This window comes from Lissotriton vulgaris, chromosome 5 (assembly GCF_964263255.1).
Source record: "Lissotriton vulgaris chromosome 5, aLisVul1.2, whole genome shotgun sequence".
NCBI classification, from domain to species: Eukaryota; Metazoa; Chordata; class Amphibia; order Caudata; family Salamandridae; genus Lissotriton; species Lissotriton vulgaris.
The window spans coordinates 1,350,119,251-1,350,143,840 of NC_141693.1; the positions used below are offsets into that span (position 1 = coordinate 1,350,119,251).

General features: G+C 45.3%; 1 protein-coding gene across 1 annotated transcript in view; it reads left to right on the plus strand.

Annotated features, from left to right (window-relative positions):
- Positions 1-9,318: 9,318 nt before the first annotated feature.
- The window catches only part of LOC147712585 (AMP deaminase 1-like), a 2,876,771-nt gene continuing 2,861,499 nt past the window's right edge, over positions 9,319-24,590 (plus strand). The window contains exon 1 of the mRNA XM_086923285.1: positions 9,319-9,451. Coding sequence (XP_086779411.1) covers positions 9,319-9,451 — 133 coding nt within the window. The remainder of the gene's footprint in view (positions 9,452-24,590) is intronic.

A 24,590-nucleotide genomic window follows, 5' to 3' on the forward strand; every position in this document is an offset into this window, starting at 1 on the left:
GCAAGGACGGGTTCCCCAGCGGTCTTCAGCGCCAGGACACCCCAGATGGGGTAACAGTGCGCTTTACAAGTATCATCATTACATTTTTTACATTACATATTTTACAGTACGTGGACGATATTGTTATAATGGACCAGACAAAAACGGGGCTTCAACGAGCATTAAGTAAGCTTCACACATATAATATGGCCACGCACTAAAAATCAACCAAGAAAAGACCAAGGTGATGATATTCGGAAGATGCAATAACAAGAGAAGTTTAAGGTGGCACATTGGGCCTGCAATGATCAACTCAACAGCAAAGTATAATTATTTGGGAGTATGGTTCTGCGAGACTTCAAGATCAACAGCTCATTTAGCAGCTATAAAAAAGAGAGCAGGTGCAATAACATACTCCCTGATTCCACTGAATCAGTCTCTGAGCAGCCCTTCCGCAGAACCGATCTTGAAAGTGACCAAAGCCACATTACTCCCCGCCTTAAACTATGGGCATCAGGCCTTTCCTGGTGCATGTTCTGTCAGTCTTGACCACGCCCAAGATTCCATCTACAAAAAAATCTTTCATCTCCCGAAATTCATTCAGAGGGCAAGATTACGCCTGGAGCTGGGCCTACAAAGGCAGTCCATCTCCTGCGAGGCAGACACTTTGAAATATTTTATAAGGTCATTAAAAGCAGCAGATACCACTCTAAAATTCCGCCTAAAAGAGATCTTTACCATCCCTGGAAATCCGTGGAATCGTCAGATTACAAAGGCCATCAAATCATTAGAGATTGACAGATCCCTGCTAACTTCAGACACAATTCCATACTCAGTGTGGAAAAAAAGTCATCAACAAGCAGGTGAAACTAATCTCCTGTCGGATTGACCTAAAGGCTTTAAATACACCAACTGTCTTGCTTCCCTTGAATGCTTCATACCAGCCTGGGGTATCGCAATTTTACCTATTGGAAAATTTGAACGCAGCTGCACGGAAAAATATAATCTTTATGCGCCTATTAGGCCTGTGCTCTACGGCCTCCCACAGATGGGCTCCTTCAAAAGAGGGGGGGGGGGCCTGCAGACTATGTTCATACTATAAAGAATCATGGCCGCACCTTCTGTGTTGCTGCCCTGCCATGGACGCTCCCAGAAGGCTTTTATTATTAAAACCTCTATTCTTAAAATGGGGCACTAGGTCATGCTGGGAGGCTACGTCTCTGTGTTTTACCTCCACAGACATTCAAGCACTCGCCAGAGTTGGAAAGTTTGTGAGACTCTTGGCTAATTTCTTAACACCCTCCTTGGCTCCTGCGCTACCTGCCCCTCCCACCCAAAAACTTATCACTGACTTTTTTTGTCCCCTGGTTTAGCACCTCTTGTCCTAATTGTTTCATTTTTGGACATTATTAGTAACTCAACATCGGTAGTAATAAGACCGTTTTTAAGTGTACAGATTTTTTTTTTTTTTTTAAATGACAGTGTATTCCTCCAGCTTTGTTTCTTGATGTGATAAATGTGCTAATATGGTTTTTTTATAGCAATGGTTTTAATTAACTAAGCTAAATAAATAAATAAATAAAATAAGACTAGGAAAGACAGTTGGTGCAGCAGGCACGATTTGCTGTTAGGGACAGTCCAGCCCCCAAAAACCCATATTCGGGTTTTTGGGGGACCACTTCCCCTTTGCGAGTGGTTTACCACCTACTTGAAGTAGGTGGTAAACTGAGTGTTTTGCTGCCGCAAATGCGGTCGCACAACACTAGTACATAGCATGTTGACTTGCTATTAGAAAGGGACGCCCCTTCCTAATAGCGAGAGTCGCAAATGCTATTTTGCGAGTCAGGGACTAGCAACATAGCATTTTGTTGTGTGTTATGCTGTTATGGAACATTGTCATACAGTATGTTTTCCATTCCTATTGTTAGCGTCATAACGCATCACCATAGAATGTTAGGAATGTATTTAAGTGACGTCACCTGTTCTGGTTGTCAGATGACAGCTGACTTCTTTCACGTTAGTTGTTTGTCCCGCTACTGCGGGCCCTTGTTGTTATAATAAATCTACTACTTGCAACACCATCAGCTATCTTGTTGTGTTGTACGCTACAATTGGCGACGAGGGTCTTTCCACAACAAGGGTCGGCGGAGGTAAATGAAGGATCGGCAGATGATTGAAGATCGTGAACGATCCACGAAAATAATAGCGGAGAGGAACGGAAAATTAAGCAGCACGAGTGAGTACAGTGCGTTGAAATGAGAGCGCTGACTGAGGAAAATTTAATGGATTTAAGAAGCAGCAGCGCGTAAAGTAAAGCTTGAGAGACTCATGACGTGCGAAGAAGGGAAGTGCAGCGTGTAATATACAGCAGGAACCTTGCCGGGCTGCCACGCTGTGTGAAACCTGACTTGAGAGGAAGAAAGGCAGCGTTTCAAATAAAAATAGGAATACCTGCAAGGCAGTAGCGCTGTGTGAAAGCTGACGAGGAAGGTGTTTTGCGCGCTTCGGTGAGGCGTCAGTCAGTTACCTCAGTTGAGACGCGTGAGGCATGCCGGGAGCGCGCTGATTGGCGCATACAGGTTCTGAGCTGGGATGGGGCAGTGAGATAAATAACGGTGATGGATCAAGCCCTGATCTTTGGACTGGGTAAGAGTGGTCTGTTTAACTCAGACACTCTGTTCATCACCACCCCCTTTTCTAAATCGTTTTTGGCCACTATAGGTGTGGCAGGGTATACTCAGACATGAGTCCCTTTCTCACTGCTCCATCAGGATTCAAGCAAGCCGGGCCGAAGAAGGCTGAAATGCCAGAAACCGGTCCCCGGTAGCTTGTCTCCTTTCTGGTGAAGAATTGGCTTGGTAGTTTAGTCTGCCCTGTTCCCATGATGCACTGGGCCAGGGACAGACTGATTTGCATATAGCCAGGTTCTGAGCTGGGATGGGGCAGTGAGATAAATAACGGTGATGGATCAAGCCCTGATCTTTGGACTGGGTAAGAGTGGTCTGTTTAACTCAGACACTCTGTTCATCACCACCCCCTTTTCTAAATCGTTTTTGGCCACTATAGGTGTGGCAGGGTATACTCAGACATGAGTCCCTTTCTCACTGCTCCATCAGGATTCAAGCAAGCCGGGCCGAAGAAGGCTGAAATGCCAGAAACCGGTCCCCGGTAGCTTGTCTCCTTTCTGGTGAAGAATTGGCTTGGTAGTTTAGTCTGCCCTGTTCCCATGATGCACTGGGCCAGGGACAGACTGATTTGCATATAGCCAGGTTCTGAGCTGGGATGGGGCAGTGAGATAAATAACGGTGATGGATCATGCCCTGATCTTTGGACTGGGTAAGAGTGGTCTGTTTAACTCAGACACTCTGTTCATCACCACCCCCTTTTCTAAATCGTTTTTGGCCACTATAGGTGTGGCAGGGTATACTCAGACATGAGTCCCTTTCTCACTGCTCCATCAGGATTCAAGCAAGCCGGGCCGAAGAAGGCTGAAATGCCAGAAACCGGTCCCCGGTAGCTTGTCTCCTTTCTGGTGAAGAATTGGCTTGGTAGTTTAGTCTGCCCTGTTCCCATGATGCACTGGGCCAGGGACAGACTGATTTGCATATAGCCAGGTTCTGAGCTGGGATGGGGCAGTGAGATAAATAACGGTGATGGATCAAGCCCTGATCTTTGGACTGGGTAAGAGTGGTCTGTTTAACTCAGACACTCTGTTCATCACCACCCCCTTTTCTAAATCGATTGGCGCATACAGGGCGCGTCACCAACGTAAACAGCGTGCGGCCATTTTCAGTGTAGTTCAGTACATCGGCAAAACGAGTGCAAAGCTGCTAAGGCAATTGAAGAAATACACGCACGCAGAAGTAAATAACAAAGAGGAGACGAAGTGTGAAAGGAATAAAACAAGTAAGCCTCAGAAAATAAATCGAAGGTAAAGAATAGTAAATTAAGGTGAATATATCTGTGGAAGTAACCAGCTGGTAAAGGAAACTATAAGATTCAACATGGCAGAATGCAATAATATATGTGCTCCTCCTCGTTTCGTGGATGAGCCCGGTAAACCCACCATGAAGTGGAAAAAGTGGGTGAGGGCTTTCGAAAATTACATCATTTCAATAGATGGAAAAGCTTTCGATGCAGAAAGGAAATGTTCTTTGTTGTTTGGGTTATTAGGCAAAGCAGGACAGGACATCTTTGACAGCCTGCCCGAATATGAAAGCCCACCTGGAACATTTATCCCTATGAATGAGTATCAGGAAGCATTGAAAAGATTGGAAAGGCAATTTGATGAGGAGAACAATATCATGGTTGTCAGGCATAAGTTTGCTCAAAGGAGACAGCAGGAAGGAGAGTCTGTAGAAGACTATGTAGCATGTTTAAGAGTTTTAGCAGTAGAATGCGAGTATGAGGAGATGACGGATGTATACATCAGGGATCAGATTGTGTTTTACTGTTATACTAAGAAGGTACAGGAAAGACTGTTGGCATGCAAAAGACCAACATTGCAGGAGGTCATAGATATTGCTAGAGGTATTGAGAGATCTCTGACTTCCACTAAAGAACTGTCTTCAACAGGAAATAATACTAATGTATTTTATTTACAGGAAAAGAAGAAGGGTGATGGTAAGACACATGAAAGAAATATGAATGAAAGAAAGGTGGGAGGTAAGCAGTTATGCTGTTTTAGATGTGGATCAAGTGACCACCTAGCTGATTTTAAAACTTGCCCAGCGGCAGGGAAGAAATGTATTAAATGCAAGAGGTATGGTCATTATTCAACCCTATGTAAGACCAAAAGAATTAGTAGTAACGCAAGTATAAACACAGTAGGAAATTTTGATGAGGAAATGTGTGCGAATATTGTTTTGTACATAGAAATGGAAGATGGAAAGATAAAAGGTCCAATTAGTGATGTCAAGATTGGGGAAGTTGAACTGAAATTTACTGCTGATTCAGGTGCCCCAATAACGACTATATCTGATACTCTTTTCGAGGAAAAGTGGAAAGATGTGCAATTAACAGAATCTGATATGAACCCGAAGGCTTTTGGAGAGAAGGATATAAATATGTTGGGGTATTTTGTCGACACGGTGACCTTTAAGGGGAGAGTGATCGAGACAAAGGTCTATGTAGCTGAGAAGGGAAGAATACTTGCAGGATGGAGAGATTTAGCCCAGCTGGGGGTGGTTTTAGTGCCGGGGGCAAAAGACCCAGTGATATTAAGGGAAGAGTGGATGAATAGTATTTGTGTGGAGAGTGAAGACAGCGATTTGAATACTGTTTTTAAAAAACATGAAGATGTGTTCAAAAATGTAATTGGATGCGTAAAGGGGTTCAGTCATGACATCAAATTAAAAGAAGGTGCAATTCCATGTAAGCACAAGGTAAGATCAGTGCCTTTATCTGTAAAAAATGAGTTAAGGGAAGTGCTTGAAAAATTGAAGGAAGAAGGTGTGATCGAAGAAGCAGAGGAATCTGAATGGGTTTCTGCTATAGTAGTATCAAAGAAGAAAAAGACAGGGTACATTAGGTTGTGTGTAGACCTGAGGTCACTCAATAAAAACATTATAGTAAACTGCCATCCGCTGCCAAAGATACAAGATATCCTTCAGTCTACATCAGGGTCAAAGTATTTTTCGCTCATAGACCTAAGGGCAGCTTATCATCAGGTGTGCCTGTCCGAAAAGTCTAAACCATTAACAACCTTCATCACGCCATTTGGTGCATTCAGGTATGTGAGACTTCCTTTTGGCCTAGCGTCATCTTCAGGAGTTTTTCAGAAACTCATGGATGTCTTGTTTGGAAAAATGAAAGGGGTGGAAGCCTTTCAAGACGACATTCTGTTACATTCAAAGACTGAAAGTGAGCATGTAAAGTTGATTGGAGCAGTTCTTGGGGTCTTGAAAAACAAAGGGATGACTGTTGCAAGAGACAAATGCAAATTCATGACAAAAGAGGTTGAATATTTAGGGCACGTCCTAACTGCTGAAGGTATATTACCAAAGGACGATTTAGTTCGTGCTATAAGGGAGGCCCCTGAACCTAGGAATAAGGAAACACTCAAGTCATTCCTTGGCCTCAGTGAGTATTATGCGAAGTTTGTCCAAAAATATGCAGAAATGGTGGGTCCACTCAGGAAACTACTAAAGAAAAATGTAAAATATGAGTGGGAGGACGAACAAGCTGAGGCATTCAGATCAGTCAAAGAGGAAATAGCCAAAGCGCCAGCACTGAAACCCTACGATCCACAACTTGACAACATAGTGACAGTAGATGCAAGCAATGAAGGGATAGGTGCTGTGTTCTGCCAAAGGAAAGGAAACGAAGAGAACACAATAGCTTTTATTTCGAGGAAGCTAAACGACATGGAGATTCATTACAGTACAATTGAACGGGAGACCTTAGCTTGTGTATGGGCTGTGCACAAGCTTAAAGACTATCTGTGGGGTAAGAGTTTCAAACTTGTAACCGACCATAAACCGCTTGTGTATATGATGGACGGCAAGGGTCGGGGCAATGGCAACGCAAGCTCCAGGCTGATCAGATTGATGTCAAAGCTTCAGGAATTTAACTTCAAAATAGAACACATAAAAGGGGGTAAGAACAGTAGAGCGGATTGCTTATCCAGATTGCCAGTGAGAGAGGAAAAAGATGAGGAACTGGATGACAACGAATGCATAGTTGCGCATATTGACGCAACGGTGATGTGTGAAGGATCAATATGTGAAAAGGAATGGGAAGAGAGTACGAAGGAAGATGCCGTTTTGGCCAAGGTGAAAGAATATGTACAAACCAAATGGCCACATGTGAGAAATATACCAAAGGAACTAAAGAATTATCAGCAAGTGAGTGACGAATTAACTCTTGAGAATGGATTCTTGAAAAGAGGTGAGGTCTTTGTGCCGCCATTGGGACTCAGAAATAAAATAATCCAGATGGCTCACAGAGGGCACCCTGGCACCACGGCCACAAGGAACGTTCTAAGAATGCACTATTGGTGGCCGGGTGTGGACAGTGAAGTCAGGAATCTTGTTGACAAATGTGAGCAGTGCTTGAGATCTGACAAACATTGGAGAATAGAAAAAAATGAATTGCAAATGGTGCAAATCCCTGATGGTCCCTGGGCTAAAATAGCAATAGACTTTGCAGGACCCTTCAGTATTTTGCCTGATGAGTGCAAACATTTGATAGTTTTGACGGACTACTACACTAAATGGGTGTGTTACAAATTCGTGAAAATGGTCACAACGGAAGTGGTAATAAAGTTTTTAGAAAAAACCTTTGAAAGAGAAGGGCAACCAAAGGTTATGGTGTCTGATAATGGATCACAACTGGTATCACGAGCAATGGTGGAATTTCTAGAAAAACGTGGAATAAAACAGGAGAAAACTCCCCTTTACAGTCCCAAGAGCAATGGTCAGGTAGAGAGGATAAACAGATTCTTTAAAGAAGGAATCCAAATGGCTGTTGCAAATGATATGGATGTCAAAGTATTTATTAAGACAAAGATCAATGCGTACAACAATACGCCGAAGGAAGCTACGGGGTTTACTCCGTTTTTCTTGATGAGAGGAAGAATATGCAACAACGCTTTGACACCGAAAATAGGTGGATGGGAAAAAACAGATGTTGTAGCGGAACAAGTATGTGAAAAGGAACTCAATGTGAGGGAGAACATAATGTGTAAACAAATGCAGAACAAGACATATTCTGACAAGGTGAACAGAGCTAAGGATAAGATCATCGCACCTGGTGATTGGGTGCTAGTGAAAAAGCCTGGTTTGGTGAGCAAGGGAGAGTCTAAGCTCAGCGAACCAATGAGAGTTGGTATGGCGTCAGGAGGAGCTGTGTTTGTCGAAGGAGAAGGATGGCGTAGTAAAGATGATATAATAAAACTGAAACCAGGACAAGAACAAATCATAATGAGAAAAGCAGAAGAGGGAGAACGAAGTCTAGATGATAGTGTCCTAGAATGGGATGATGTGTCTAGTGGCCCCGAAATGTTACATTCCAATGCTGGTCGAGGACCGTCATTGGGTTCTGATGGAAACTCAGCCAGACGTTCTTCCAGTTTTGAGGGCACTGCTTTAGTTCAGGAAGATTCCATGATAGACAATGAAGCAGAGAGGGAGGAAAATACTGTAACTGGTATGAGTGTTGTTAGTAACCATCTTAATGGGGGGCAACCTTCAAGATCGGGCAGAGTTACAAAATTGCCTACCAGATTTAAGGACTATGTTATGGAATAAATTCAGGTTATGTTTTCATGGAGGAAGGGAGATGTTGTGTGTTATGCTGTTATGGAACATTGTCATACAGTATGTTTTCCATTCCTATTGTTAGCGTCATAACGCATCACCATAGAATGTTAGGAATGTATTTAAGTGACGTCACCTGTTCTGGTTGTCAGATGACAGCTGACTTCTTTCACGCTAGTTGTTTGTCCCGCTACTGCGGGCCCTTGTTGTTATAATAAATCTACTACTTGCAACACCATCAGCTATCTTGTTGTGTTGTACGCTACACATTTGTACATGCTATTGCCCTTTTTTGCAGCCGCAAATGAGAGGTTTTCCCATTTGCGGCCGCAAAAAAGGGTCGTACATCTTGCCCTGGGTGTGGTAAATAAAATTCATGATGCAGTACTTTTCAGTAATCGGTTAAGACGTGTCATGCTGTGCTTCGTTTGTGGCATAATCTATTTACGTGCTACAAGGCTGGGGACGCTACACTCATGTACGAGAGGTGATACGGTGGATAGGCCCAAAGTGCATATATGCCAATAGACACGATTCAAGGGGGAGACTCACATATTTTAAGCCCAAAATGTCCTTATTTACCTGTCTCTTGCCTCAAATTGCCTCCGCTTTAACAGAAGTCAATCGTCAAATATAAACACACCCTAGACGTCTTTTTTTCAAAATCTCACACTTACCTTTCTAAAATGTTGACATGTATGAAAACGCGTTAATCTAACCTCTTACGCTGGCATTAGGCAGATTTGTTAATTCTGCCCGCTCGCAATACATAAAATCCTAGTGTATCCTGTGTATATGCAACAGTCGTAGTCGATGACTGGCGCCAAGGTCTACATTGCTTACTCCAGCGACAGAACTTGAGGGCCTTCCTGCTCTCTGTGCGCGAGATATTGCCCAGCGGCGCGCAGCCGGCAAAGACTGAACGTGAACGTGATCGTGATGAGGTCTTCAGCTATTACGCCAGCGCGCGCCGCCATCTACAGTTAAAAGCTTCATCCAGTCGGCCTTAGAAGTCGTCCTCTCTACACTTCTCATCGAAAGAGCGGCCTGCTGCTCCGGTACGCCGTACCGTGTTTTAGATATGGCGAAGGCTAAAGACCGTACGACATGGGACAGTGACCCTGAACAGTGGACTCTATTAACCGGGGCAATGTCAAATCTAATATCGAGAGTTAGCAGCAAGACAAGTGCACAGTACTGGCCGCCGCTACCTGGTAGGAATGATTATAAGAAAAATGTTTATTTCGCGGCTGTGAGCGTTTTAAAAAAAAAGTCTGCTACGTCGTTTTCAAGTGACCTTTCATTTGTACGGCCGTTTTACGATCATTTTAGGAAAGAATGACCGGCTACTTACTGTCTTTCGCTTGCTTAGACAAATGGCAGAAAATGCACAATGTTTTTAAAACACAAATTTATGAACATTGTTGTTGGATCAAACAGGAATCTTATTTTGTTAATACTTTTCCATGCTAACAGCTTATTCGACAGAGAAAAGTAAAGCAACCTGTTTTATTACTATTTTAGTTAGGAGCAACGAATTACATTAGTTGCTGTGTACGAACTTGAAATAATTCAGTAACAGCGACATGTTGATACATCAGATTACATAGAAGTTGTGGGGCAATGTTTATCGATGCAACCTTTTCATCCCTGTGAATGAAAGTATCCACAATTTTCAGGAATGTTTTACAAAATACTACCTTCAAGTAAGTATTTTAAGCAAAGATAGGCAGGGAGGTGTTGTAGCGACACTGGGCCATTTCATTTTCTACTTTGTCTTCCAATACTCACTTCAGGTTTCATTTACTTGGTCCTCCGATGGATCTTGAATCGTGCAGAGAGGGGTTAGATATATAGGGGATCCAATCCAGTTATCCAATGAGGACCAGGAATTGGATGACTGACCTACAAACTAGTCCTTAGGGTCATATATATAACCCTCAACACTACGCTATGCAAGGACAGAATTATCCCACCTAGACCAAATCTGAAGAAATTCAGTTGGATTAAAGTCATACAAACCAATATTTCAGTTAAAGTTATGCAGAATAGTAACGTTTGACTGCTGTCCAGAGATCTCTCTCTCTTTAGATACCCGTCCCTCATTAATACTCATTTGGAATTCACAATCAATAATTGAAGATAAGACCCAGAGAGACAGAACAAGGATTTAAGGTTGGTTTAGTTTTATCAGTCATTTTTATGAAGAGTAAATATATCAAGGAATTACATTTAGGAGTTCAGAATAATCAAATGTATTCTTTTTTGGACCATCAATTACCAAAATCCCAGGAAAGTTCAGGAAAGTGCATGAACCATTCCAAGCTCAAAGGTTCTCTCCCATGAGAGAAAGAAGTCCAGGAATAGCTCACACAGCCAACAGTGTCCGTAAAAGAGCAAGATCTCCAAAAGAAAAGGAAAGGGTCTCTCTCCAAAAGTTCCACCACCTTCGTTCTGTCACACAGGGTATATCAATCCACAAGTTCCAGGGTGACACCTCTTGGGTCACCTCATCCATTGGTCAGTTCGTATAGGGTGATTTTCGTGCAGCATAAAAAGGACACATATTACAGCAAATAGGTGTGATAATCGCGTAAGCCATCGAACTATCTAGTGTATATTATTTTCAACAACGGTCTTTTTGCTGAAACACGAGTGAGTTCAAGAAGACAGTTTCTCACGGCAGAGGTTCCCAAAGTAACAAAAAAGTTACAAGTGAGGAAAATGCAGGCCTAAATTGAATACTGTTCATGAAATATAAACTATAAAATAGTGGAACTAAACATTTCATTCTAGAGTCTTTAAACTCATTTTCAATCATAAAGCTATTTAATTTCATTGAAACTGACATCACATTCACTTTTCTACCACACATTGAATATACAAATAAAACTTAGTAAATCATTAACCTAACTAATTTAGCCCTTTCGCTGCTAGGCATTTTTCCCTCCTGTGCTAAGCTTTTTTGCGGCTAATTGGGATAGTTCGCGCTTAGGCCCCTGTAATTTTTCGACCACATAAGTTATCCACGCCAAATTTGTGTCCTTTTCTTCCAGCATCATGGGGATTTTAAAGGTACCCAGGGTTTGTTGATTCCCTTGGAGGGAATCCAGAAATTAGCCAAAATACAGCCAAATTTAGTTTTTGGGGGAAAAGTGGAAAAAAGTGCTTAAGATGAAAGCGTTGGGTTTTTTTCCTCTGCAAATGGTATCAACAAAGGGTTTGTGGTGCTGAAATCACCATCTTCCCAGCTTTCAGGGACAGACTGACTTTTGTCAGAAAACTAAAAAGTTTTACACAGTTTTGGCATTTTACTGGGACATAGACTATTTCTGCTATGTTTTGTGCTTTCAACAACCTTCCAGTTAATGGTAGAAATGGGTGTGGAAGCAATAATGGATCCTTGAAAGCTATACATTAAAAAGAAGTAGACACAATTTTAAATTCAGCAAGGGGTAATTTGTGTAGATCCGTCAAGGTTTTTTTAAAAAGAAACAAACAGTTGAAAATGTGTTTTATTTTACAAAGTTTGAGGTTTGCAAGGGATTCTGGGTAATAAAACCTGCTGAGAGCCACACAAGTCACCCCTTCCTGGATTCCCCTGGGTGTCTAGTTTAAAAAAATGTATAGGTTTGCCTAGGTGCAAGCACAGCTAGTGTTAAAAATCTACAGCTAGGCACTTTGCAAAAAAAGGGGTCCGTTTTCACTGTAAAAATGTGGTGTGTCCATGTTGCGTTTTGGGTCGTTTCATGTCACATGCACTAGGCCTACTCACACAAGTGAGGTATAATTTTTATCAGAAGACTTCGGAAAACGCGAGTTGGATGGAATTTTGTGGATCCATGCAGATTCCAGAACTTTCCATTATAGAATTGTGAAGAAAATGTGTTTTTATTTTTACAAAGTTTTAAGGTGTGCAAGGGATTCTGTCTAGCATAACCTAGTGAGAGCCACACAAGTCCCCCATCCTGGATATCTAGTGTTTAAAAATGTATAGGTTTGCTAGGTTTCCCTAGCTGCTAGTAGAGCAAGGGTTCAAAATCTACAGCAAGGCACTTTGCAAATAAAGGGTCAGTTTTCACATAAAAAATGTGATGTGTACATGTTGCGTTTTGCACAGTTTCTTGTCGCAGGCACTAGGCATACCCACACAAGTGCGGTATCATTTTTATCAGTAGACATTGGGGAATACAGGGAGGGTGAAATTTCGTGGATTCACACAGATTCCAGACATTTCTATTGCAGAAATGTGAGGAAAATGTGTTTTTAATTTTTTTACAACGTTTGAGGTTTGCAAAGGATTCTGGGTAGGAGAACCTGGTGAGAGCCACACAAGTCTCCCCATCCTGGATTCCCCTGGTCAGCTAGTTTAAAAAAATGTATAGTTTTTGTAGGTTTCACTAGGTGCCGGCAGAGCTAGGGTTCAAAATCTACAGCTTGGCACTTTGCAAAAAAAAGGGTCAGTTTTCACTGTAAAAATGTGGTGTGCCCATGTTGCATTTTGCGCCATTTCCTGCTGCAGGTAGTAAGCCTGCCCAGACAAGGTAGGTACAATTTGTATGGAGAGAGTTTGGGGAATGCTGGGTGGGTAGAAGTTTTTGGATCTGCAGAGGCTCAAGAACTTTTCATCACAGAAATGTGAGAAAGATGTGTTTTTTCACAACGTTTGAGGTTTGCAAGGGATTCTGGGTAACAGAACCTGGTGGGAGCCAGACAAATCAACCCACCCTGAGTTCCCCTGGGTGTCTAGTTTTGACAAATGTATAATTTTGCTAGGTTTCCCTAGGTGCCAGCAGAGCTAGGGTGCAAAATCTACAGCTAGGTGCTTTTCAAGAAAAGGGTTAGTTTTCACTGTAAAAATGTGGCGTGTCCATTTAAAAAAAAACATTTTATTAGGTTTTTTATCATCATACATTCCAAAGTACAATCCACAACTTGTATTCATCAAATATGTCTCTGTGTTATCTCCCAACTAATCCCGGAACCCTCCCCCCCTGGCTGTTGGTGTGGGCACATTCCAGATGTATATACTACTGCATTATAGTAGTCATACAGGTAACATTCAAAATACAATATACATATTAAGCATCACATGTACTGTTCACATATATTGATCCTCATCAGTCACCTGCGAATCCCGCAAGGCCTGCACTAACGCCTCCCATGCCCTAGCCATTTCCAAATCTTTCTCATTATTAGTTTGTTTGGCCTGGCGCAATCTAATGGAGCTTTCACTGCTTGCCCATTTACATAGTTCAGTTCTCCACCTCTTGCTCGACGGCCCCTCTCTTGTTTTCCAGTGCCAGGTGATTTCCCGCTTAGCTAATAATAACCCCAGGTCAATGAATTTGCCAGTCAATTTGGTTTTGGGTTGTGTGTGGGAACCACTGTAGCAGGCAAACTGCCATATCATAATCTAATTGTCTGTCAGTTACGTCGTTGAGGAGTTCCCCAACCTCAGTCCAGTATTGCCCCAACAATGGGCAGTTCCAGACCATGTGCTCCAGTTCCACACCCGGTTCCAAGCATCTAGGGCAAGCCGCATCCTGGATCCGGAAGTATTTCCGAATCTTCCCTGGGGTCAAGTAAGCTCAGTGCAATATAAAAAATTGCACCTGCTGGAAACGTGCATTCCTACTCCCCTTCCATGTTCTCGCAAGAATGCGGGCCCAGGTCGTGTCTGGTATTGATCTGCCTATTTTAGCCTCCCATTTTAATTTCAAGCCTTCCAGCTGTCGCAGTCCCTCATGCAACAGCCGAGAGTGAAGACAAGTGATCGCCTTAAATGTTCCTGCCGCCATTGCAACGTATTGACAAGCCATGGTAGTCACTGGTTCCACCTGTCCCCCCTTCCAGTGCCTCCGAATTGCTGAAATGTGGCGTGTCCATGTTGCGTTTTAGGCCGTTCCGTGTCACAGGTAGTAAGCCTACCCAAGCAATTGAGGTGTCATTTTTATAGGGAGACTTTGGGGAATGCTGGGTGGGTGGGAGTTCGTGAATCTGCGCAGATTCCAGAACTTTCCATTACTGAAATGTGGGAAAAATGTGTGTTTTTGTTTTTACAAAGTTTGAACTTTAATTCTGAGTAACAGAACCTAGTGAGAGCCACACTCGTCACCCTATCCTGGATTTCCCTGAGTGTCTAGTTTTCAGAAATGTATAGGTTTGCTAGGTTTCTCTTGGTGCCAGCAGAGCTAGGGTTCAAAATCTACAGCTAGGCAATGTGCAAAAAAATGGTCAGTTTTCACTGTAAAAATATGGTGTGTTCACGTTGCTTTTTGCGCCGTTTCCTGTCTTGGGCACTAAGTCTACCCACACAAGTGAGGTGCTATTTTCATCAGAAGACTTTGAAAAATGTGGAGTGGGTGGAATTTTGTGGATCCATGCAGATTCAAGAACGTTCCATCATAGAAATGTGAGGAGAATGTGTTTTTATTTTTTACTAAGGTAGAGGTTTGCAAGGGATTCTGGGTAACAGAACCTGATGGGAGCCAGACATGTCACCTCGCCCTGGGTTACCCTGGGTGTCTTGTTTTAAAAAATGTATAGGTTATCTAGGTTTCCCTAGGTGGCGGCAGAGCTAGGGTTCAAACGCAACAGCTAGGCACTTTGCAAATAAAGGGTAATTTTTCACAGTAAAAATGTGTGTCCACGTTGCGTTTTGGGTCATTTCCTGTCGCAGGTAGTAAGCCTGCCCAAACAAGTGAGGTACCATTTTTATCGGGAGAGTTTAGGAAATTCCGGGTGGGTGGAAGTTTGTGGATCTGGGCAGATTCCAGAACTTTCCATCACTGAAATATTGCGAAAAGGTGGTTTTTACATGGCTTGAGGTTTGCAAGAGAGTCTGGGTAACAGAATCTAGGGCGAGCCACACAAATCACCCCATCCTGGATTCCCCTTGGTGTCTTGTCTTAACCTCTTCGCCGCTAATGACAAGGGTAACTCGTCATGGACTTTCCATTGATTTCAATGGAAAAACAATGAAGAGTAAAATATTGCCTTAGCAGCCAAGTGGTTAAGAAATTGTTATGTTAGGTAATTTTGTATAGCGTACAGCTGCCTCAGAGAAGAGGCGTCCCAGCTCTTGCAGCAGTGTCAGTAGATACCAAGAGCTAGACTGTTGGAAATAGGAAGGTTTTGATAACTTTACGGAAGGACAACAGGCAATATAGCCGACGAATCTGGACAGGGAAGGAGTTCCATAGTTTAGCAGCAAGGTGACCGAAACGACCGACCCCCTGCTCTGAGGCGCTTCACCCGGGGGCCTGTTGCCAGGAATTGCTTGGCCGAGCGTAGCTGGCATGTGGGTACATAGGGGATCAACAAATTAGACAAAATCTCGGGTGAAGACAGCTTTAAGGTTTTGAAGGTCAGGCATAATGCTTTAAATTGAATCCTTTGAGGCATGGGTAGCCAGTGCAGGCGCCGCAAGGCACCCATTGCAGAACAAGTTCTGGGGAGCCTCAAGAGGACTCGGACAGCTGCTTTCTGGACACTCAGAAGGCGAGTGACTTCCGCCTTAATGGCGCACAACATAAGTGAATTAGCATAGTCTAGTTGAGACAAAATAGTCGCCTGGACTATCAACTGACAGGTAGGTGGATCAAAGAAGCCCAGTATAGGTCTCAGGCCCCGGAGGAGACCAAAGCAATCTTCTTGGTATGCTCCTGAAACCCAAGATTAGGGTTGAACCACACCCCTAGATTTTTTACTGCTGGCTTAGGAGTGGGGCACTGCCCAAAGACGCCGGCCACCAGTGCTTGCTTCAAAGCCCCTTATCTCTCCCCACCAGCAGCATTTCTGACTTGTTGGCATTAAGTTGAAGGCAGTTGGGGGTCATCCAGTGCGCGACCTCCGCTAAGCCGCCCTGAAAATGCCTGGCGCCCCGAGTATGGTCATCAGAGAGGGCCACCACCAGCTGCGTATCATCGGCGTACAAGACCATGGTCAAGCCATGATCCCCCACCACCGCCGCCAGGGGTTGAACATAAAGATTGAACAGGACAGGGCTTAAAGCAGAGCCCTCAGGAACCCCCTGCTTGATGACATGAGCGTGTGAGAGGAAGGGGGGGCCAAGACCTGGAATGATCTGTCAGATAGAAAAGAACAAACCCACTCCAGGCCCGGACCTACCACTCCGCCTCTTCTAGGCGACGCAGGAGGATCTGATGGAAGACCGTGTCAAATGCAGCGCTGAGGTCGAGCAGTATGAGAGCCGCAGTTTGTCCATTATCCAGGATGGTCCCTTGATGTTCACTCACTGCTAAAAGCGCGGTCTCTGTACTATGACCTGGACGGAAACCATTCTGGGAGCGGTCCAAGGCACCAGTGTTGTTCAGATAGCCTGAAAAATATACAGGTTTGCCCCCAATGGGGGCAATAAGGACTGTAGCTATTCTTTTGGAGGGGTAGGGGCATTTGGATGCTCATTCTGGGCAGCCCCACCCTTATGTATAAAAAAGCCAGCATAATCACTGGTGCCTACTGGGCTCTGTCGCCCAGGGGGAAGATTCAGGGGCCACTGGGGGTCGGGGCATTTGCATGCCCATTCTGGGCAGTCCACCCTGAAATTTGGAAAAAAATATCCCTGGTGCCTGTGGGCTTTCTTCCCCCCCGGAGGGATATATAAGTGGCTATTGCCCCATCTGCCTCCCGGGGGTGGTAGATAGACTGTAGCCTTTATATTGAGGTGGGGGCATTGACATGCCTATTCAAGGCACCCAACATATATAAAAAAACAATCCCTGGTGCTTAGTGGGCTTTCTGCCCCCCCCCCCCCCTCCCCCGGGGCAGATCAAGGGCTATTGCCCCATCTGCTTCCTAGGGTGCAGAAAGGCTTTTGTTTCCTTTGGGGGTGGTAGGCTTGGGGCATTTGCATGCCCATTTTGGGCAGCCCCCCTCAGGGGCCATACAAAAAAATGATACCTGGCGTCTAGGGTGCTTTCTGTCCCCTGGAGGCAGAAAGACTGGAATTGTGTGTGGGGGAGGGGTGGAAGCATTGGCATGCCTATCTTGGGCAGCCCCATCCACTAAATTAATTGGCAGAAAAGAACTCTGGTGTCTAGTGGGCTTCTGCCCCATCTGCCTCCCAGGAGGCAGAAATACTGTAATTTTGTGGGGGTGGAGGCATTAGTATGCCCATATTGGGCAGCCCCCACCCCTAATTAAAATAGGGACAAAATTCCTGGTATCTAGTGGGCTTTCTGCCCCCCCAGGGGACAGATTGGGGACTACTGCCCCCATATGGCCCCCAGGGGTGGCAGATAGACTGATTTTTCCCAATGTAAAATGGGGTGAGAAAAGGCCCTTGCCCCGTGGGCTGCTCCCCCTCTCTGGTGCCTAGTGGGTGAATCCCTGCTGGCAGATTGCTCTCCTGGGGCGATCCCCAAGAAGGGATCCACTAGCGAGGGGTTCCATTGGAAAGGGGATATTCTCCCCTTTCCAACGATACCCCTCCTGACTTTCTACGTGCTCAGGGGAATGAGATAGCCCCCTGATCACCTAGAAAGTGAAATTGAAATGGGCCTCTTGGCTCATTTCAGTTTCTGTATTACTGAAATGACATCAGCACGACATACGTTCTGATTGTCATTTAAGGGAAACCTAAAATACAGCCTTTGGGAGCTGGGGAAGCTCTTCCCCAGCTCCTGAGGCTGTTGAGGGAGGGGGGAGGGAATCCCTCTGGTGCCCACAGCAGAGGGGGTCCCTGTGCCATGGCGTTGGACGCACAGGAGCAGTCAGACTCATGGGATCAATCAGGCGCACATGAGCACTTATGTATCGGACGGATCCAGCTCGTCTGACGCATGGAAGGGGTTAAATGAATGATTTTATCTAACCTACTCTCTTCTGCTTGCTTTCATGATGCAGTAACTTTACTTTAGCACAATTTGTGCACTGTAGTAATTTTTCTTCCAAAGGTGTCACAATCATTTTTGTATGGAAGCTGGAAGGATTCAGTAGTTACTCTGCTTCATCAGAGTTCAGAGACACCAAAGAGGCAACTAAGAAAAAGAATAAGCATCGGCAAGTCCAATAGTTCTGGCTTAGTCCACCAGCCTTTTGCAAATCTTGCTTTTTTTGTCATGATTTTTGCAAAACGTTATTGTTCAAGAAGCTACTGGGTGTTCGTCAATCTGCAAAACAAAGGACTAATGGCAGAAATGTTTTTGGCCTATAAAAGAACACATTACTATAGTGCTCACTGAAGGGAAGTACTTTGTGTGGTAATGTGCTCATTGTGAAAGGGCAGCATGTCGTAACTCATAGTGAAGTCCGCCAGTGACTAAACTGGACTGACGCATTACCCCTTGATGCATGCTTGAGTGGATTGGATAAAAATGTGAACGATACAAAAAACAGACACATAAATGAAGTGTGGCTCTAAAACCCTATAAATAACTATGTCATTCACATCATTTTAGTAAAATCAAAAGGTCTTGGATAACACAGACCTAAAAAAGCTAATCAATCTGCCATTGGGTGCAACTCTGCTGCCAGGGAATTTCAGCGCTGGATCTCCTGGTGCGCCGACAAGCTCGCACCCCCGCTCCCGCCAAACAACGCCCTCTTAAAGCTGCATGGTTCACAAAAGAACTTCAAGAAGCCAGACGCACCTTCAAATGCCTAGAGAAAATGTGGAGAAACTTGAAAACCACGAAAGCACGAACGTCCACAAGAACTCCCTGAACGAATACCACCAGTGCATAAGAGACTCCAAATGGACCTTCATAAGAGACAAAGTCCAGACCAACATGACCAACGCCAAGATACTGTTTAACATCATTCAACAGTTTGCAAAACCCACCTGCGAAGCCACAGACGTCACACCCTCCCAAGAACTCTGCGATAAGCTCAGCTCCTACTTCCATCTTAAGATCTAGGCCCTCTACGACAACTTTAGCGAGCCAACAACAAGCACCACCCCCCCACCCACCACTGGCGATAAGCAGACCATCACGTCCTGGGAGCCTCCTACCATTGAACTCATTACAGGGACCATGAAGGAGCCCCAACAGACACCTGCCCACTGCACATCTTCCACAGAGCCGCCACCGTCATTGCACCCTAACTAGGATGCACCATCAACGCCTCCCTCAGATCAGGTATCTGCCCAGATTACTGGAAACTGGCGGAAGTAAAACCCCTCCTCAAAAAACCAGCAGCCAACCCAACGGACCTAAAAAACTACGACCCATCTCTCTCCTCCCCTTCCCAAGTCACCGAAAGACTTGTAAACGCCCAGATTACCTCCTTCATAGAAGAAAACTCCATCCAGGACGCCTCCCAGTCTGGATTCTGCAGAAACCACAGCATCGAGACGGCCCTCCGCACCGCCACTGACAATATCCGCATGCTACTGGACCAGGGACACACCGCAGCCCTCATCCTTCTAGACCTCTTTGCAGCCTTCGACACCGTCTCTCATCGCACTCTCGCAGCCACACTGCACGACACAGGAATACAAGGAGCCAGCCTCGACTGGCTCCGCTTCTTCCTCTCCGGCAGAACCTAAAGGATCAGACTCCCGCCCTTCCTCTCCAAATACACGGAAAACAACTTCAGAGTGCCCCAGAGATCATCACTCAGCCTCATGCTTTTCAATGTCTACATGATCCCCCTCGCCGCCATCGTCAGACTGCATGGGCTCAGCATTGTATCCTACGGCGACGACACCCAACTCATCCTCTCGCTCACAGACAACCCCAATGACACCAGACTCTGTTTCCAGGAAGGTATGAAGAACATGGCAGCCTGGATAAAGGGCCGCTGCCTGAAGCTAAACTCAGAGAATACCGAGGTCCTCATACTCGGCCCCTGCACCTCTGCTTGGGACAACACATGGTGGTCCTCCACACTAGGGAGTACAGACCACTCTCGGAAACTCAGCATCATCCTCGACTCCTCCCTCCCATGAACCACCAGATCAACGCCGTCGCCTCCTCTAGCTCCAACTGCTTCTGCATCCTCTGTAAAACCTTCAAGTGGATCCCCCAGACTGCAGAAGGACCGTCACCCACGCTCTCATCACTAGCTAACTGGACTACGGCAACGCCCTCTACGCCAGTATCAACAAGATTCTCCTGCACAGGCTCCAGACCATCCAGAACGCCGCTTCCAGACTCCTCTTTGGGACACCGCTCCATGAAGGCCTCCACTGGCTCCCCGTCGAGAAGAGGGCCACTTTCAAACTTCTCACCCACGCCTACAAATCCCTCCACAACATCGGACCCAAATACCTCAGCGAGAGAGTGTCCTTCCACGTCCTGAAGAGGAACCTCCGCTCAGCCGACCTTGTCCTGGCAGAGGTCCCCTGCATCCGCAGAAACAGAACTGGCAGGAGAGCCTTCACCTACATCTAGCCCAAAACCTGGAACAAACTCCCTGTGAACATCAGACGCTCCCCGACCCTGCACAGGTTCAGGAAGGACCTCAAGACCTAGCTCTTCGACTCATCTGGAGCCACCCCCAACCTTAGTGCCTTGAGACCCTCACAGGTGAGTAGCACGCTTTACAAACCCCTGATTGATTGATTGATTGATTGATTTATTGTCCCTTGAATTTAAAAAAGAAAGGAGGAAACAAAGAAAAAAGAGAAACAAAGAGTGAAAGAAAAGAAAGAAAGAAGGGAAACAAGAAAGCTGAAAGGGAAAAGGGAAAGAAAGAAGGATAGAAGGAAGGGAAGAAGGAAACAAAGAAAAGAAGGAAACAAAGAAAGACATAATAAATAAGGATAGAAAAAAGAAGGAAAAAAAGAATGAAGGAATGCAGGAAAGAATGAAACGAAGAAAGAAAAGGGAATTAAAGAAATACGTTTTGAAAGGCAGCAATAAAAAAAGAAAAAAGAAAGAGAGGAAGATGGTAAGAAGGAAAGAAAGAATGTAAGAAAGAAGTAAGAAAAGGAAAGAATGCATGAAAGAATCGAAGAAACTGAAATAATTAAGGAAGGGAAGGCAAGCAAGAAGGAAGAAACAGAGAAAGGAAGGAGACTTGCAAAGGCAGAAAGAAAGAAGGATGGGAAGAAAGAAAGAAAGAAAACAAAAAGAAAATAAAGCTGAAAATAAAACAAGAAAACATTTAAGAAGGCTAGAAAGAAAGAAAAAAAGAGAAGGAATAACTGCTACAATGAAGCAAGAACAAAGGGAAAACAAGCATTTGCAATGCAATGGTCTCGGCATCATTAAAGGTAGAGCAATTGGCATTGCTCATGACATTTCTTTTTTTTTCTTTAAATCATAAATAAATGGCATTGTCATTTACATTGCCAATACACAGCACTCTGCACTCAACAGCACACACCACTCTGCACCTGCACTCACTGCTCTGCACACTTGCTGCTCTGTACACTCACTACTCTGTACACTCACTACTCTGTACACTCACTGCTCTGCACACTTGCTGCTCTGTACACTCACTACTCTGTACACTCACTACTCTGTACACTCACTACTCTGTACACTCACTACTCTGTACACTCACTACTCTGCACACTCACTACTCTGCACACTCATTACTCTGCACACTCACTACTCTGCACACTCACTACTCTGCACACTCACTACTCTGCACACTCACTACTCTGCACACTCACTACTCTGCACACTCACTACTCTGCACACTCACTACTCTGCACACTCACTACTCTGCACACTCACTACTCTGCACACTCACTACTCTGCACTCACTACTCTGCACTCACTACTCTGCACTCACTACTCTGCACTCACTACTCTGCACTCACTACTCTGCACTCACTACTCTGCACTCACTACTCTGCACTCACTACTCACTACTCTGCACTCACTACTCACTACTCTGCACTCACTACTCACTACTCTGCACTCACTACTCACTACTCTGCACTCACTACTCTGCAGTCACTACTCTGCACTCACTACTCACTACTCTGCAGTCACTACTCTGCACTCACTACTCACTACTCTGCACTCACTACTCACTACTCTGCACTCACTACTCACTACTCTGCACTCACTACTCTGCACTCACTACTCTGCACTCACTACTCTGCACTCACTACTCACTACTCTGCACTCACTACTCTGCACTCACTACTCTGCACTCACTACTCTGCACTCACTACTCTGCACTCACTACTCACTACTCTGCACTCACTACTCTGCACTCACTACTCACTACTCTGCACTCACTACTCACTACTCTGCACTCACTACTCACTACTCTGCACTCACTACTCACTACTCTGCACTCACCACTCTGCACTCACCACTCTGCACTCACCACTCTGCACTCACCACTCTGCACTCACCACTCTGCACTCACCACTCTGCACTCACCACTCTGCACTCACTACTCTGCACTCACTACTCTGCACTCACTACTCTGCACTCACTACTCACTACTCTGCACTCACTACTCACTACTCTGCACTCACTACTCACTACTCTGCACTCACTACTCACTACTCTGCACTCACTACTCACTACTCACTACTCTGCACTCTGCACTCACTACTCTGCACTCTGCACTCACTACTCTGCACTCTGCACTCACTACTCTGCACTCTGCACTCACTACTCTGCACTCTGCACTCACTACTCTGCACTCACTACTCTGCACTCACTACTCTGCACTCACTACTCACTACTCTGCACTCACTACTCACTACTCTGCACTCACTACTCACTACTCTGCACTCACTACTCACTACTCTGCACTCACTACTCACTACTCTGCACTCTGCACTCACTACTCTGCACTCACTACTCTGCACTCACTACTCTGCACTCACTACTCTGCACTCTGCACTCACTACTCTGCACTCTGCACTCACTACTCTGCACTCTGCACTCGCTACTCTGCACTCTGCACTCACTACTCTGCACTCTGCACTCACTACTCTGCACTCTGCACTCACTACTCTGCACTCACTACTCTGCACTCACTACTCTGCACTCACTACTCTGCACTCACTACTCACTACTCTGCACTCACTACTCACTACTCTGCACTCACTACTCACTACTCTGCACTCACTACTCACTACTCTGCACTCACTACTCACTACTCTGCACTCACTACTCACTACTCTGCACTCACTACTCTGCACTCTGCACTCACTACTCTGCACTCTGCACTCACTACTCTGCACTCACTACTCTGCACTCAGCACTCACTACTCTGCACTCTGCACTCACTACTCTGCACTCTGCACTCACTACTCTGCACTCTGCACTCACTACTCTGCACTCTGCACTCACTACTCTGCACTCACTACTCACTACTCTGCACTCACTACTCACTACTCTGCACTCACTACTCACTACTCTGCACTCACTACTCTGCACTCACTACTCACTACTCTGCACTCACTACTCACTACTCTGCACTCACTACTCACTACTCTGCACTCACTACTCTGCACTCACTACTCTGCACTCACTACTCTGCACTCTGCACTCGCTACTCTGCACTCTGCACTCACTACTCTGCACTCTGCACTCACTACTCTGCACTCTGCACTCGCTACTCTGCACTCTGCACTCGCTACTCTGCACTCTGCACTCACTACTCTGCACTCTGCACTCACTACTCTGCACTCTGCACTCACTACTCTGCACTCTGCACTCACTACTCTGCACTCTGCACTCACTACTCTGCACTCACTACTCTGCACTCACTACTCTGCACTCTGCACTCACTACTCTGCACTCTGCACTCACTACTCTGCACTCACTACTCTGCACTCTGCACTCACTACTCTGCACTCACTACTCTGCACTCTGCACTCACTACTCTGCACTCACTACTCTGCACTCACTACTCTGCACTCACTACTCTGCACTCACTACTCTGCACTCACTACTCACTACTCTGCACTCACTACTCACTACTCTGCACTCACTACTCACTACTCTGCACTCACTACTCACTACTCTGCACTCACTACTCACTACTCTGCACTCTGCACTCACTACTCTGCACTCACTACTCACTACTCTGCACTCACTACTCTGCACTCACTACTCTGCACTCTGCACTCACTACTCTGCACTCTGCACTCACCACTCTGCACTCACCACTCTGCACTCACCACTCTGCACTCCCTACTCTGCACTCCCTACTCTGCACTCCCTACTCTGCACTCACTACTCTGCACTCTGCACTCACTACTCTGCACTCTGCACTCACTACTCTGCACTCTGCACTCACTACTCTGCACTCACTACTCTGCACTCTGTACTCACTACTCTGCACTCTGTGCTCACTACTCTGCACTCTGTACTCACTACTCTGCACTCTGTACTCACTACTCTGCACTCACTACTCACTACTCTGCACTCTGTACTCACTACTCTGCACTCTGTGCTCACT